This window comes from Perognathus longimembris, chromosome 15 (assembly GCF_023159225.1).
Source record: "Perognathus longimembris pacificus isolate PPM17 chromosome 15, ASM2315922v1, whole genome shotgun sequence".
Lineage (NCBI taxonomy): Eukaryota > Metazoa > Chordata > Mammalia > Rodentia > Heteromyidae > Perognathus > Perognathus longimembris.
The window spans coordinates 30,543,655-30,561,505 of NC_063175.1; the positions used below are offsets into that span (position 1 = coordinate 30,543,655).

At 41.8% G+C, this 17,851-nt stretch overlaps 1 protein-coding gene across 2 annotated transcripts in view; it reads right to left on the bottom strand.

Moving 5' to 3' along the window:
* Nucleotides 1-16,666, bottom strand: part of Rprd1a (regulation of nuclear pre-mRNA domain containing 1A) — a 56,007-nt gene extending 39,341 nt beyond the window's left edge. For both annotated transcript variants that reach the window (XM_048363051.1, XM_048363052.1), the window contains exon 1: nt 16,354-16,666. In XM_048363051.1, coding sequence (XP_048219008.1) covers nt 16,354-16,504 — 151 coding nt within the window. In that variant the 5' untranslated portion in view covers nt 16,505-16,666. The remainder of the gene's footprint in view (nt 1-16,353) is intronic.
* Between the last annotated feature and the right edge of the window lie 1,185 nt (nt 16,667-17,851).

A 17,851-nucleotide genomic window follows, 5' to 3' on the forward strand; every position in this document is an offset into this window, starting at 1 on the left:
AAGCAGGATTAGCTGGACATGGTGACATACTCCTTCTGCAGACAGGAGGATAAGTTTGATGCCAACCTGGCAAAATAGTGAGACAAACAAAATTATCAACAATTTTTTTAACTCACGTGTGACTTGTTAATCATACATCTTCTGATAGTAGATCATGTACTTTTTTTTTTTTGCCAGTCCTGGGGTTTGGACTCAGGGCTTGAGCAATGTCCCTGGTCCTTTTTGCTTAAAGCCAGCACTCTACCATGTGAGCCACAGCACCACTTCGGGGTTGTTTTTTGTTTGTTTATGTGGTACTAAGGAATGGAACCCAGGGCTTCAAACATGCAAGGCCACTTCCCAGCCCCCAATCATACACTTTTTAAACTATTACAACTCAACAACAAAAACAACCCAATTCAAAACCATGCAAAGGGCTTGAACTGATACTTCTCCAGAGATAAACAGATGGCTAACAAATGAAACAATGTTCAACATCACTGGTCACTAAGGAAATGTAAACTAAAATCATCAACAGATACCACTCACCCACATTATGAGGGTTACTGCTATGGTCTGAATATGATTTGACTATCCTACAGAGTTTCTTTTTTCTGTCACTTGTGGGGCTTGACCTCCAGGGCCTGAGTGCTGTCCCTGAGCTCTTGAGCTCAAGGCTAGTGGTCTATCACTTGAGCCACAGAATCACTTCTGGTTTTCTTTTTCCTTTTTTTTTTTTTGCCAGTCCTGGGCCTTGGATTCAGGGCCAGTGCTCAAGGCTAGCACTCTACCACTTGAGTCACAGCGCCACTTCTGGCCATTTTCGATATATGTGGTGCTAAGGACTCGAACCCAGGGCTTCATGTATACGAGGCAAGCACTCTTGCCACTAGGCCATATTCCCAGCCCCGCCCCCGCTTCTGGTTTTCTGATGGTTAATTGGAGGTAAGAGTTCTGGCCTGGGCTGGCTTTGAACCTCGATCTTCAGATCTCAGCCTCTTGAGTAGCTAGAATTACAGGTGTGAGCCATCAGCTCCTATAGAGCTTCTTACGTTGATATTTAATCCCCACTGTACAGTATTATTAGCAGAATTAACTCATTGCAATTAGATAAGGAAACCAGAGTAAAACTCCCTTTACAAAACACTAATGGGCTCTATTTTAAAGGCGGGGGGGGGGGGGACCAGAAGAATACACCTCTCTCGCTCCTCTCTGCTCCCCTTTCTTAGGTTAAACATGCACCATCTCACAACTTTGACAACTTCAGAAGACAATCACTAGATACAGACCCTCAATCTAGCTCATCCAGAATCAAATCAAAATAAGCTTCTTTTCATTAAGCATCCAATCTGTAGTAGTATTATTAGCAACAAAAAAAGATTGAGAAAACCTATCAAAACACAGGCATGAATATACACATGTATACACATACACTGAGACTCCTATCTCCAGTACAACTCATCAACAGAATGAATACACAATTTTCATACAATTTAGAATTCAATTTCTGAGCATACACTCCTAAAGAAATAAAAGCAGACCCAGGCATGGTACGATACTGCCCATAGTCCCAGAACTCAGGAGACTGAGAAAGGAGGATCTTAAGTTCCAGGACGGCTTGAGCTACATGAGAGGGATGAAAGCAGGGATTCATACAAATATTGTATAAGTAATTTATACCACATCAATAAGCACTTTTAAGTGAAACTTTTTTTTCCCTAGTCCTGGGACTTTGAATTCAGGGCCTGGGCACTGTCCCTGAGCTTCTTTTGCTCAAAGGTAGCACTCTACCACTTAAGCCACAGCGCCACTTCTGTCTTTTACTGTTTATGAGGTGCTGAGGAATTGAACCCACTGCTTTATGCATGCTAGGCAAGCACTCTACCATTAACCTACATTCCAGCCCCTTAAGTGAAATTTATTTTGACTACTGAGTGTGTCATGAAAAATATATGACTACTAGTAGGGTCTGGAGTTTGGCATGTCTGACCTAATGGTAGAATAGTACAGTTATATATAGCATAGTATAGTTATATATATATATAATAGTATATATGTACATATATTATATGTATAGCATATTGTATAGTTTTCATCTATCTTTGCTTCTGTATCATTAAGGCATGTCTCCAAATAGTGAATGGAACAAGGGTCTTATTAATATCATGAATTTTTACTTTGTAGGCCCATATATCCCCTCAGTAGGTCTCAATAATCCACAGGATTCCACTGACAATACTGTAAGGACCAGCTTTCTAAAATATCTTGTCTCAGTAGGAGTGGAACAATATAGCAGACTAAAAAGGCAGTCAATTCTCCAGGTCTTTATCAGCCATGAAAATACCTACAACTGGAAGTGGGTGTTTGATGAAGTCAGAAGTTCAATACTTCTTTCAAACAATTTCAAAATAAAACAGCAAACTATTCCATAATCCCTTCTTCAACCTTAAAGGCCTGTATATTTACAATATTCATTCAGTAACTCATTCAATGCGTATTTGTTGAATGAAATGTCTACAAGGTGCTAGTTTCTGAGGGAATAACTAGTTCAGTCCTCGAGTAATAAGAAACTCAATACTGAATCATTAAAAGCACAGTGTGATAAATCATATGTTATAGCAGCAAAAAGGATTAGAAAGGTAATAACATTTTTTAATTAGTACAGGGGAGAAAATCATGCTGAAGTTGCTACAATCCACAGTAAAAAAATATCCTCTAGTCCAGTAGTGGTGGCTTATGCCTGTAACCATAGCTACTTAGGAGTCTGAGATCTGAGGATGGTGATTCAAAGTCAGCCTCTGTAGGAAAGCCAATAAAACTCATCTCCTCCAATCAAGCACTTAAAACCTGAAACAGAGCTGTGGCTCTAAGTGATAGTGTGCTAGTAGCATTGAGCAAAACAGATCAGGGACAGAACCCAAGCCCTCAGCTCAAGCCCCATAACAAAAAAGAAAGGAAGAAAACGAAAGAGAAAAGAAAAGAAAAAAAGAAAATCCTCTACCCATGAAATATGAAGAGAAGAAATGCATGAGACAGGTTCTGGTGGTTCACTCCCATGTCCCTAGTTACTCAGGAGGCCTAGAGCTCAATAGAAAAGTTTGTAAGATGCCAGCTCCAAAATCATCAGGAAAGAATAGAGCTGGATATGTGGCTCAAGTGGTAGAGCACCAGCCTAACAAGCAGTGAGGCCTGAGTTCAAACTTCAATACTGCCAAAAAGAAAAATAAATATGCTTGTTTTGCTGTTGTATCTCAAACTGTCAAATTTTGGCCGGTGTGTGACAGATGCTTAGTTAAGATGGAAAATGCAACTTGTATTATCAATTTATAGAGAAAAATAATACATTTAATATTCAGTGCTGTCTATGGTTTCAGGCAGGTACTTAGATTTTTGGAACCATCTTGTCGATAAGGACTACTAAAATGGCTGAAAACTCTAAAATGGGAGGAAAAACATGTATGTACAAATCCAAGAAGCTTAATAAACTACAAGTAGGATAAACTCAGGGATACATTTCACTCAAACTGCAAGTAGGATGAACACTGAAACACAATATACTCAAACAATATAAAGGAAAAGACACAAAATTCTGGAAGCAGTAACAGAGAAGTAACTGCACTATAAAGCATGCTTCAATAAGATTAAGAACCAATTTCTTGGGCTGGGGATATGGCCTAGTGGCAAGAGTGCTTGCCTCATATACATGAGGCCCTGGGTTCAATTCCTCAGCACCACATATACAAAAAACAGCCAGAAGTGGCGCTATGGCTCAAGTGGCAGAGTGCTAACCTTGAGCAAAAAGAAGCCACAGACAGTGCTCAGGCCCTGAGTCCAAGCCCCAGGACTGGCCAAAAAAAAAAGAATCAATTTCTTGTCAGAAACAAGACAATGTCAGAAATAAGACAATGAGACAACATAGTTAATGTCTGAAGAACAATACAATGTTCAACCAAGAGTTTTGTATCTGAAAAAAACTAACCTTTCAAGCTAAACAAAAGCTAAGATAGTTCATCTCTAGTAAACCTATGGACATGTTAAAGTAACTCCTTCAGGCTGAGGTAAAAAAAACAGGTAAGAATTAAAGTCCTTAAATAATAAATACCAATAAAGGTAATTGTGTACTTATGTCAGTATTACCATATTTATATTATTGGTTTATAGTGAATTGGATTGGTTAATCTGAAATATCACCTACAGACTTATGTTTGGCTTGGCTCCCAAGGCAACTGTCTTGAGGTAGGGCTTTGGGAAATGACTGAATCGTCACTGCTCCCTATTTTGGATATTTCAAAAAAATGGACTCCTATAATATGAGATCTGTGACTAGCTGCTTCTGTGTTACAGGAAGTCTGGTTTGTTCATCCTACTGCAACATAGGGTGACACTTTATTCCTTTATACACTGTACAAATATACCACATCTATTCATGTTGGGTGTCCATAATTAAGAAAAAAAGCTCACCAAATTCATCAACATATTGATGGTAGAAATTGCAATCAAACCAACATCATTTGGTTTCTGTGTTGGCACCAAACACAAGGCTCAAACTCAGGGCTTCTCGGGGCTGGGAATATGGCCTAGTGGCAAGAGTGCTTGCCTAATATACATGAAGCCCTGGGTTCGATTCCTCAGCACCACATATATAGAAAATAGCCAGAAGTGGCACTGTGGCTCAAGTGGCAGAGTGCTAGCCTTGAGCAAAAAGAGGCCAGAGACAGTACTCAGGCCCTGAGTCCAAGCCCCAGGACTGGCAAAAACAAAAACAAAACCAAAACACCCAACACCTCAGGGCTTCTCATTTAGGCTGTCAACTATACTATTAAGGCATGCCTCCAATCCAACTTGATGGCTCACTGGAAATGGAATCTTGCAAACTGTTCTACCTCCTGAGTAGCTAGATTACAAGCATGAACCACAGCACCCATCTAAATCTTATTATAAATTATAAACACTTATCAGTGGATTTGCTTATCAGTGGATTTACTGGGTAAAGTACTCAGATCACTTTTACTCAAGGTTCTTCACAAAAACAGAACCAATACAATGCATATGTTCAGAAATGGAGGCCCTTGGGGCTAGGAATATGGCCTAGTGGTAAAGTGCTCACCTCATATACATGAAGCCCTGGGATCAATTCCTCAGCACCACATGTAGATAGAAAAAGCCGGAAGTGGCGCTGTGGCTCAAGTGGCAGAGTGCTAGCTAGCCTTAAGCAAAAAGAAGCCAGGGACAGTGCTCAGGACCTGAGTCCATGCCCCAGGATTGTCAACAAAAACAAACAAACAGAAATGGAGGCCCAATACACTGGCTGTGCACTAGTGGCTCATACCTGTAATCCTAGCTACTCAGGAGGCTGGGATCTGAGGGTTGAGGTTCAAAGCCAGCCTGAGCAGCAAAGTCCATGAGACTCTTATCTCCAAGTGAAGTTGTGGCAGGCCGGGAGGGAGGGAAGGAGGGAAAGAAATTGGCTCATAGGATTAGAGGCTAACAAGTCCCAAGATTTGCAACTAAAAACATAACCAAAAAAGCCAACAGTATAGGGCAGGTCTACTCCAAGGGCCTGAAAACCCAGAGTACCAGTGGTATAGTTCTGGCCTGAAAACTGTAGGCAGGAAACCCAGGATGAACAGCTGTTTCAGTTCAAGTGTAAAGGCAGGACACAAAACTACTGCTCAGTTCAAAGACAGGGAAGCAGAAGTTACCTCAAATGACAGCAGAGTCAATCTTTCTGATAAACTGAGGTCTTCAATTGACTGTATAGGTCCATTTACATTATGAAGGCACCTATTTTATCAGACCATCAATGCAAAGATTAATCTCATCCTGAAACACATTCACCAACACACACAACATAACATGGGCACCTTATGGCCCAATCAAACAGACATATAAATGGTACAAGTGTTACATAATACTCTACTAAGAAAACAGATTTTTTTTTTTTTTTTTTTTTTTTTTTGCCAGTCCTGGGCCTTGGATTCAGGGCCTGAGCGCTGTCCCTGGCTTCTTTTTGCTCAAGGCTAGCACTCTGCCACTTGAGCCACAGTGCCACTTCTGGCCATTTTCTGTATATGCGATGCTGGGGAATTGAACCCAGGGCCTCATGTATACGAGGTAAGCACTCTTGCCATTAGGCCATATCCCCAGCCCCAGAAAACAGAATTTTTGTTTTATGAATAGGGGGATGAGGTAAGGAAAAACAACAAAGGAATGAACTTGATTGGAATATAGTGCATACATGTGTGGAAATGTCACAATGAACCCCCACTGTTACACAACTAACATACGCTAATTAGGGGCTGGGGATATAGCCTAGTGGCAAGAGTGCCTGCCTCGGATACACGAGGCCCTAGGTTCGATTCCCCAGCACCACATATACAGAAAACGGCCAGAAGCGGCGCTGTGGCTCAAGTGGCGAAGTGCTAGCCTTGAGCGGGAAGAAGCCAGGGACAGTGTTCATGCCCTGAGTCCAAGGCCCAGGACTGGCCAAAAAAAAAAAAAAAAAAAAAAAAATACGCTAATTTAAAAAATGACTTACAAAACATGAGAGAAAAATCTAAGTATTGGTAACAAAATCTGCAAGGCAGTTGCTCAGTAGCAGAGCACTTACCTGGCATGAGAGAGGGCCTGGGACCCTTCCCCAACATTAAAGTAAAAAAAAAAAAAAAAAAAAAACTAAACCATAAACAGGGGGGAAGAAAATCTATTTGGAAATGTATACAACATTTACAGAAAAGAAATGAGTATTTCATTTATTTTTGCAGTGCTAGAGATCAAATGAGGGGCCTCGTGCATGCCAAGCAAGTGCTTTACCACCAAGCCACATGACCAGCTCTTAAAAGATATATAGATATACATATATATGTGTGTATATAAATATATATGTATATACATGGCTATAGACACAAACAGGCAGACAGACAGGGAGACATAATCAGGGCCTAGGCTATGTTCCTGAGCTTTTTTTTGCTCATGGCTAGTGCTGTACCAATTAAGCCACAGCTATACTTCTGGCTTTTTGATGACAAAAGAGTCTCACAGACTTTCCTGCCCAGGCTGGCTTTGAACCACAATCCTCAGATATCAGCCTCCTAAGTAGCTAAGAACCATCAGGGTCCTAGCTTTTCAAAGATATTTTTAAAGGACACGGAAGAAAATCTGAATGTATTGTTTTCATGAATGAATAGACTTATGGTAAACTTTTCAATTTTCCACAATCTATAATTAAAACACAAACAAAACCCAAACAAAATTGTGTGGTAGTTTGATAAGAAAATGGTCCTTCACTATCTAATCAAATTAAATTTGCTTTGAATAATACATGAAATAGAACAGTGTATCAGACACTTTCTTTGTGCAAATACTAGAAAGACAAAGGCAAATTGCTGACAAATGTCTGAAGTTCTCTTCTAACATGCACTAAGAATGATGTTCCTCAAATAGACAAAAGTGCACCACAAAACTCAACAACAGGGGCTGGGAATATGGCCTAGTGGCAAGAGTGCTTGCCTCCTATACATGAAGTCCTGGGTTCAATTCCCCAGCATCACATATATAGAAAATGGCCAGAAGTGGCATTGTGGCTCAAGTGGCAGAGTGCTAGCCTTGAGCAAAAAGAAGCCAGGGACAGTGCTCAGGCCCTGAGTCCAAGGCCCAAGACTGGCAAAAAAAAAAAAAAACAACCTCAACAATACTAGCCATCCTAATATGTAAAACAATTAACTAAAATGCTGACAGTAATATTTATAAATTTCAGTAGAAAAAAATATTGTCAGTGGCTCATGTCTATAATCCTAGCTACTCTCAGGAGGCTGAGATCTAAGGATCAAAGCCAGCCCAAGCAGGAAAGTTATTGAGGCTCTTACCTCTGATAAACTACCAAAGAGCTAGAATGGAAATGTGACTCAAGTGGTAGAGTGCTAGCCTTGAGCAAACAGCAACTCAGAGATAGTGCCCAAGCCCTGAGTTCAAGTCCCAGGATGAAAGAAAAGAAGGGAAGGAGGGAGGGAGGGAGGGAAGGAAAGAAGGGAAGGAAGGAGAGAGAGAGAGAAAGAGAAAGAGAACCAGAAAGAGAGAGGAAAAGAGGGAGGGAAGGAGGGAGGGAGGGAGTTAAATGTTCAAGAGAAATAGTGGCTGAGCACCAGGGGCTCATGCCTGTAATCCTAGCTACTCAAGAGGCTGAGCTCTAAGGATCACAGTCCAAAGCCAACCCAGGCAGGAAAGTTCCTGAGACTCTTAACTCCAATTAACCACCAGAAAACCAGAAGTGGCACTGTGACTCAAGTGGTAGATCGCTAGCCTTGAGCTAAAGAGTTCAAGGACAGCACCCAGCCCAAAGTTCAAGCCCCAGGACCGACCCAAAAAAAAAAGAATGAACAAAATAGTGATACAAATTTTGTCACATACATAAAATGAAATATAATGCAGTCACTTTGAGAAGGCAGCACTGTACAAAGGAGTTATAAATAACAATGTGAAAGATCAGAGGAAAAAAGCAAGTAATAGAAGTCTGTGTAGGGCTGGGAATATGGCCTAGTGGCAAGAGTGCTTGCCTCCTACACATGAAGCTCTCGGTTCGATTCCCCAGCACCACATATATGGAAAACGGCCAGAAGGGGCGCTGTGGCTCAGGTGGCAGAGTGCTAACCTTGAGCAGGAAGAAGCCAGGGACAGTGCTCAGGCCCTGAGTCCAAGGCCCAGGACTGGCCAAAAAAAAAAAAAAGTCTGTGTAAAAAATTCTTATGCTTGGGGGCTGGGGATATGGCCCAGTGGCAAGAGTGCTTGTCTCGTATACATGAGGCCCTGGGTTCAATTCCCCAGCACCACATATGCAGAAAATGGCCAGAATTTGCGCTGTGGCTCAAGTGGCAGAGTACTAGCCTTGAGCAAAAAGCAGCCAGGGACAGTGCTCAGGCCCTGAGTCTAAGCCCCAGGACTGGCCAAAAAAAAAAAAAAAAAATTCTTGTATAATATATGGTTGTATTACACAGAAAACTCTGGAAATTTATTAACACAGACTTTTGGTAGAGAAGAAGAATGAAAAGCTTCTAAGCTTATTTTACCATATGGATTTAATATTATGTGCATTTTATTGCCTATTCCAATAGTGTATTTTTTAAACTACACCTGGGAAATCCAAAGCATTATGCACAGTTTGATAAATACCCTACCCAACCCTCTATTTTTCAGTTATTTTAGATGGAAAGCATTAAAGAAACACTGTAAAGGAGATCAAGACTGTCACTTGCTTGTAGCCAGGAGTTATGTTAAAGAGCTAAAAAATGATTTGGGAACCAGGGGCTCACGCCTGTAATCCTAGTTAGTCAGGAAACCTGAGGATTGCAGTTCAAAGCCACCCTGGGCAGAAAAGTCCCCATGAGAATCCTTATCTCCAATTAACCACCAGAAAACCAAAATGGCACTGTGTGGTAGAGCACAAGCCTTGAGCAAAAAGGCTCAGACAGCATCCAGCCCTGAGTTCAAGCCCTATAACTGACAGGAGAAAAAATTTTAAAATGACCAAAAATCTAAATAATCACAGTGATTAATTCATCATTGCAATCCTCTCAATGCATTCTTACATACACCATGATTCATTTATATCTTAAATCCTTTAAAAGTTCTTTTTTTTAAGACATAAAATTCTAGAGATTTATCTAAAATGTGTATTATGGAGGTGGGTAAGAGAGTAATGGTGAATTTGATATCAAAGTACACTATACACATGTACAGAAACAGTACCATGAAAACACTTCATAGTATTAATATTCACTAATAAAAAATCTTCATGGGGCTGGGGATATAGCCTAGTGGCAAGAGTGCCTGCCTTGGATACACGAGGCCCTAGGTTCGATTCCCCAGCACCACATATACAGAAAACGGCCAGAAGCGGCGCTGTGGCTCAAGTGGCAGAGTGCTAGCCTTGAGCGGGAAGAAGCCAGGGACAGTGCTCATGCCCTGAGTCCAAGGCCCAGGACTGGCCAAAAAAAAAAAAAAAAAAAAAAAATCTTCATAAAGTAAAATGTATATTATCCTTCTATGTTCCAAAAAGGACTTAAAAATGAAAATGTTCTATGTGAAATGTCAAATAATGCTCTACAGTTAAGTCCACATTCAAATGATTAAAGCAACAATAAAGACTTATGTCTATATTCCCTGGTGCAGCTCCTGGTACAGAATCTGTTCATACTTCAAACCCTGAATCAAAAGAAGTCTTTCCAGACTGTCTAAACTAAGCCAGATTCCCAATTCTATTTCTCTTCCATCTTACTGTTGCTATTAATTTAGTAGTCTACTTTGCTGGCCACCATATAAGTTCCATGAAGACAAGTATGTCTTTTATCTGCTGAATCATATTTAGTCTATTTAGCAGAGGAAAGAGGTCAATAATTGTTCCCTAAAGGAAATGAATGGAAGAAATGTTTACTAGTACATTTCAAATGAAAAAGTTATTTTCTTTTTTTTTTTTGCCAGTCCTGGGCTTTGGACTCAGGGCCTGAGCACTGTCCCTGGCTTCTTTTTTCTCAAGGCCTAGTGGCAAGAGTGCTTGCCTCCTATACATGAAGCCCAGGGTTCGATTCCCCAGCACCACATATATAGAAAACCGCCAGAAGTGGTGCTGTGGCTCAAGTGGCAGAGTGCTAGCCTTGAGAAAAAAGAAGCCAGGGACAGTACTCAGGCCCTGAATCCAAGGCCCAGGACTGGCAAAATAATAATAATAATAATAATTAAAAAAAACTAAAATGTACACATTCGTTTCGGAGCACAACATTGTGTTTACAAGACAGTTAAAGACAATTTCCTTAGCCAAGTGCTGGTGGCTCACACCTGTAATCCTAGCTACTCAGGAGGATGAGATCTGAGGATTGTAGTTCAAAAGCCAGCCCAACCATGAAAAAGTCCATGAGCCTCTTATCTCTAAGCACCAGAAAACCAGAAGTGGGGCTGCGGCTCTAAATGGTAGACCAAGTACTAGCATGCCCCATGACTGAAGGAAAAAATAAAAGACTATCTCCTTAACTATGGAAATGTTTATGCTCTTTAGCATAAACATCAAGTCATTTTTAAAAAGTATATGTCACAGGAAAAGAAACATATAAGCCAAAGGATAATTTCATAAATTTGGATAAAGTTTTCAAGAGAATATTTTGGAGGGAACATTACTTACTTAATAAGGCAAAACAATGGCTGGGAATATGGCCTAGTGGCAAAAGTGCTTGCCTCGTATACATGAAGCCCTTGGGTTCCATCCCCCAGAACCACATAACATAGAAAACAGCCAGAAGTGGCACTGTGGCTCAAGTGGCAGAGTTAGCCTTGAGCAAAGAGAAGCCAGGGACAGTGCTCAGGCCCTGAGTCCACGGCCCAGGACTGGCAAAAATAAATAAATAAATAAAGCAAAACAATGCATCCTAGTCTTTTGATCTACCTACCCATCAATTCACAAGAAATAGTCAAATTCTAACCAAATAGTCTCTGGGTCCCTTCGATCCTCAAGACCACTAGTAGAATACACATTTGTCGTTTTCTTTCTCCTCTCACATTTATAGTGTTTTCCAGAGGTCACAACACTGAAGAAACAAATGAGAAAGCAGCTGTCTTACAAAAAGATAAAAATTATATGGAATCTTCAATTGTTTTTAAGAGTAAAGCCTGAAAAATCCTATGTCTCAATTGTGAAAATATCTGTAAACAATTAATCTGGCTTTACTAAAATTTAAAATAAAAGAGGGAACCTATAAATGTAAAGAGACTGAAGGAAGAGAGTAAATAATTTCAATAAATAAGCTTTACTTGAATCCTGATTCAAATGAACACTGGCTAGATATTTGATAATTTATGAAACTTTTAGGGCAGGGGACATGGATGAGTGGCAGAACATTTGCCTAGCCTACACAGGGCTTTGGATTCGACGGCAAGATAACAAAGGAGGGGACTAATAGTTTTAAGGTGTGTAAAGACTATTAATTAAAGCTAAGTGATCAGTTTAAACTGTTTTCTGTCTTCCTTTGTTTGCTTTTGGGTGGTTCTGGAGGCTGAATGAACTCCAGGGCCTCAAGCTTGCTGGGGACATGTCCTAGTATTTAAGCCACCCTTCTAGGCCTTCTTTTGTTTGATGTTCTACTAAAGCCACACTCTCAGTCGTTTCTGTTGTTGTTTATACCATTTTAGAGATAGGATCTCACGGTTGTCTTAGGCCTGCCTGGATCACAATCCTCCTATTTATGCATCCCACATTGCTGGGATGACAAATTGTGCTGCCACAAAAAAAAAAACACCCCAATTTATTGACTGAGATGGAGATCTTGATAACTCTCCCTTCCCCTAGCCACACCAGATGTTCTGCAATTGTGGATCTTCCTCATCTTATTTTCCAAGTAACTGGAATTACAGACTTGAGCCACGAAGACCAACTGATCTTTTTTTCTTAATCACCTTTTTGACTAACAACTTAAATGTGTCATCCAAAAATATTACAAAAAAATCACTTTATATTACAGACCTTGTATCCGGAAAGGAACGTGAAAAATATATGAAGGGGGGGAGCCATATTATGTATCCAGACCATAATTTGATTTGTAAATTCAGTTTGAAAAGAAATCATTTCACGTATAAAATTTTAGAAAGATTATAAACACTGACTAGTATGATAGAGATGAATGAACTGCCAATTAAGAATAGAAACTCTTGGGCTGGGAATGTGGCTTGGCAGTAGAGTGCTTGCCTAGCATGTGTGAAGCCCTGGGTTCAATTCCTCAGCACCACATAAACGGAAAAAAAGCCAGAAGTAGTACTGTGGCTCAAGAGGTAGAATGCTAGCCTTGAGCAAAAAGAAGCCAGGAACAGTGCCAGGGTCGAGTCCCAAGCCCCATGACTGGAGAAAAAAGGGAAGGAAGGAAGGAAGGAAGGAAGGAAGGAAGGAAGGAAGGAAGGAAGGAAGGAAGGAAGGAAGGAAGGAAGGAAGGAAGGATTCACTTTAATGATTTATATTGGTGTGTGTGTGTGTGCACGCGTGTGTGTGTGTGTGTGTGTGTGTCCTGGGGCTTGAACTCAGGGCCTGGATGCTGTCACTGAGCTTCTTTGCTCAAGACTAGTACCGTAGTACTTGAGCCACAGCTCCACTTCTAGCTTTTTGGCAGTTAAATAGAGATAAAAGAGTTTCACAGACTTTCCTACCCAGCCTAGTTTTGAACCTTGATTCTTAGATCTCAGCTCCCTGAGTAGCAAAGGATTACAGGTCTGAATCACAGGTGCTCAGCTATATTGGTTTTTGTTGTTGTTGTTGTTTTGGGAAATAAAGTATTCTTTGACTTGCTACTTTTAAAAAAACAACAGCAAATCTGAACAATTAATCCACAATCTTATTAGTAAATGTGGATTCAACAAATATTTAAGAACCTTCATTAATGTCTAAGTGGTGGATCTAAAGAAGCTAAAAATTGAAAAAGGAAACTTCCTAATGGATCCCACCATCTCATTCATAACCAATGTAAGACCCAGTCCCAATCTACAATATAAACTAAATTGACAATACGGAAGTTGTTGGGCAAAACTGCAAAGGTGAGAGGACACTGAGGCTGTGTACTGTACAGGAATTCATGTGTTAAGGAAAGGGAACACTTGGCAGACTAACCAGGCTAACATGACGATATTGCTAGGGCAACATGTCCCCCACCATGATTACCATCTTCGTTAGCATCTTTCTTTTCTTTCTATTCATATGCTTTTTTTTAAAACACTAATATTAAGCGCTTAAGCATATGAGAACAATTCCAAACCAAGCTAACTATACAACATATTATTTTTCCACATTTGGATCAAGTTTTTTAATATGTTAAATACTAGAACAGATTATGTTCCCTTCTCCTTTTACTGTAACCACTATTTGGAACACAGTGTTAATGATTGACACACATGGATTTTGTTGTTGGCTTTGTTTTCTGAGACAGAGTCTATCTACATATCACACATCCTGGCCTTGAACTGTCAATCTTCTATGTCAGTCTCCTGAGTGTTAGGGTGACATCTTCATTGTAACTGTAGATGTGTGTTAATAAAAAAAAATAAGACCATTTGGTACGTCTTCAAACTTTACCAAATGCATACTAGTTTGTACCATGCTTCTTTAAAAGCTCAAGAATGTGTTGGGCTTTTTAAGTCAGTTGTGTTGTCTCATGAAGCTCTTAATTCACTGAGGCAACTTGCTGGATGCTTTTATGCTGTACGAATATCACATCATATCTGACCATTCTCTGACTAATGGAATGTTTAAACTGTTTTCATATTGTAAGGGCTTGGGATATAGCTCAGTAGTAGAGCACTTGCTAAGTATGCAGAAGGCATTGGGTTTCCAGCCACAGCATGGCAAAAAAAGCGAAAGAAAAATTGTTTCCATTTTTGTATCAAGACTGAAAAAAAACCTAATTGTTAGTCTGTCCACATTTTGAGGATATATTCCTAGAAAGACAACTGTCAAGTCAATAGATATACACCTTCAACTTCATTCCAGGTAGCTATTATCTCCAAAACAACAACAACAAAAACTTCTGAAGCCTACATCAGGCTGAATTGATTGACTGTTTGTTTTCATCATCACTACCAGATATTTGATACCTTCAATTTTGCCAAACTGATAACTACTGGCTTTTTTTCTTTCCTGATTACTACATATCATTTACTGGCCTTCCAGGTTGCATCACGTGAAAAGCCTAGAAGCAGTATTGCTCTTTCTCTATTGATTTGGTACTGGGATACCAATCCTTTATTGGTTACATGTGTTTAGCCCCCTCACCCCCACACACTTTCTGGGAATTCGAGCTCAGGCAGGGCCTGGGTGCTGTCCTTGAGCCTCTTCCTGTTCAAGGGTAGTGCTCTACCACTTGAGCCACAGTGCCACTTCTGGCTTTTTCTAAGTGGTTTATAGAACATGAGTCTCATAGATTTTCCTGCCCTGGGTGGCTTTAAACCACAATCCTCAGCTCTCAGCCTCCTGAGTAGCTTAGGATTACAGGTATCAGTAGCAACGTGTTTCTAAATGATCTAACGCACTCCCCCCCCCCCCAAAAAAAAATGTCTGCTGACTTCAAAATCTAGTAAAGTATAGAAGTACAGTCAATTCCTGATTTTTCCAAGTTCACGGTTACTTTCCAAAAACTTTTAAAGAGGCTGGTGGCATGGATCAATTGGCAGAGCTTCGGCCTGGCAAATCAGGGTCCTAAATTCAAACTCCAGTACTACAAAGTGTCTATCCAGGTGGTTTTTGTGGAGGTTTTTGTCTTTTTTGTTCATTCAGTTAAATTCCTCACAGAGCACATATATTGAAAAACAAGGCTGTAAACTCAATTTCTTCTAAGGTGTTGCATCCTCTTAACCATAAGCAAATACATTCTGTGTCTACATTGCCACTCTCACATACTGGCTTTCATAGGGGCCAGTGAGCAATCATCTATTTTTGACTAATAACAATTTGTTAAAGCCACTGACACTTTAAACCCATCAGGACATCTGGGTTAAGGAAGAGTGCCCAGTTTACCTAACAAATTAGAATTAAGGTATAAACACACTGAACAAACTTTTTCCATTGTCAGTTGAATTAACATAAATGGACTCTTCAGAGAGAACTGGTTTTGAGCAATACACTGTCGGCTATCTCCTCAAATTTACTTTATTTACAAGACTATTATAAAACATTTTGCAAAATAAAAATATTGTACTCGTGGCACGGCCAGAAGAGTTCTTTACATAACTTCATCTTACTCTTTCATTTTCAGGTGAGGTATATAAAATCCAGAAGCTAAAGAAATTTGCCAATCCAGTTCCTCTAAAATCTACAATGTCGGGGTTCCCCCCCCATGATGCATCTTACTTGAGATTCCCAGTCCTACAGTTGATATGCCTCTATTGATTTTGCAACTGGGTTTGATGTTACAGAATTAATGGGAGTAACTCCCTAAAATCACACCAATCTTCTATTTCCCTACCCTCCACGATAAGTTACAGAATTAACAAACACAAAAACAAATACAGACTGCCTTGAGTTTCTAGTCCTGAGTGCAGAATCTCAAGGCTTTGCCACTGTTACTGGGTTAAATCCGTACACATCTATAATTTTAGTTATCCATTCCTTTGTGCAATAGGTAGGTACGAAGCGCCGACTGTGCAGAAAGCTAAGCGCCGAGTTTGCAGGAAGCGCAACGCGCGAAGCCCCTCCGAGCAGCGGACCCCCGCGCGCGGGCTCTGCCACAGCTCTCCCGAAGCCCCGGAACCAGAGGGCCCGGGGGCGGGGGCCGCTGCGGAGTGGGCTCCGGGGAGGCAGGGCCGGGGGGTGGGGAAGGGGTGACGGGGCCGCCGTGGGCCGAGGCACGGGCGACTCACCTTTCCGCAGCTCCCGCTCCCATACGGTGACGATGGGCCGCGAGTGCTTGCGGTGATGGATGAGCCACAGGGACAAGGTCTGCACGCTCTGCTGCGAGTTGCTCAACTCCGACAGCTTCTTCTCCAGCGCCGCCTCGGAAAAGGCGGACATCCCTCCGAAAACACGACCACGCCGTCCCACGCCGCGGAGCCAAGAAGAGGAGAGTGTCGCCGCCCTCGTCGCGGCCTCGCCCCCTCACCCTAACCCTTCCCCACGCCTTCGCCACAGCCAGGACCCGTCCAAGTCCCGCCGCAACCCGGCAAGATGGCGTCCAGCCGGAGGTGACGTCATGGACAGGCCCCGCCCCTCTCACGGCTAAACTGGGGGGGCGGAAGGAGGCGCGGCTAGGAGGCGAGACTACCTGGCGGAAGGGGCGGGGCCTGCGCTGGAGCTTGGGAAGCTAACGGGGCGTGCAGCGGGAACGCTCTCCAGAGAGGGGCTCTGGAGCACCAGTGTGTCTGCAGGAAACTTGGTCAGCCTAGTAAGCAGCGATCACGGATTTCTGAGTGACTGTACATTGGTGTTAGTTGGCGCAGCCACACTTTGCAACTATGGTTGCGAAAGGATTTGCGTGATCAGGTACATCCTTAAACTGGTGGATGGTACCCTGCCTGTAGTCCAATCTATTCAACTGAGACGCGAAGATGTTGAGTCCAAGAAATGGAGGCCAGCCTGGGCAACATCTCAAGATCTCCATTTCAACAAGAATAACACCAAACAAAAACAAAGGGATTGGGGCCTGACTCTAATGTAGAGCAGTACCGCTCTTCACACCCCCAGTACCAAGAGAGAAAGGGAGGAAAAGAGGGCAAGCATTCAAAACAAAACAAAACTAGTGGGTCTGTGTCGATGAAGAATGATGAAACCTAAGCCGGATGCTGGGGGAATCCCAAGGGGTCTTGGTATTTCTTCCCTAGGCTCAGCCATTGCCTAGCATCGACATGCCACATCACACTTGGGCATGCCATTTCCCTGGGCTGTGCTAACCTCAAGCCTGTCTCTTCTGCTACTCCAGGGTTCTTGCAACCCAGAAGCCTACAAATAACTAGCAACAACCAAAGTTAGAGGTGTGGCTCAGTGGTAAGAGTGGCTGTTTAGTACTGCTAAAAAAGAAAGAACAGGAACTGGGAGTGTGGCTTAGTGATACAGTGCTTGCCTTGCATGCATGCAGCTGAAGTGCCAGACTTGGAAGTCAGGCCCCATTTTACTACGTGAACCCCATTTTACCACGTGAACCCCATTTTAGAATCGAACCCTGAGCCAATCAGATTTGTACCTGTGTCCTAATCTTGCTTGCTTGAACACCTAATTCTTGTAACCTTGTTCTTTGCCCTTATAAGCCCTGTGTAATCACAGCTCGGGGCTCCCTCCTAACCTCCGCTGTGTCGGTGGGTAGGACGAGGCCCGAGTTGCAGCTCGCTTGAATAAAGCCTTGCCTTGCTTTTGCATTTCGGAATG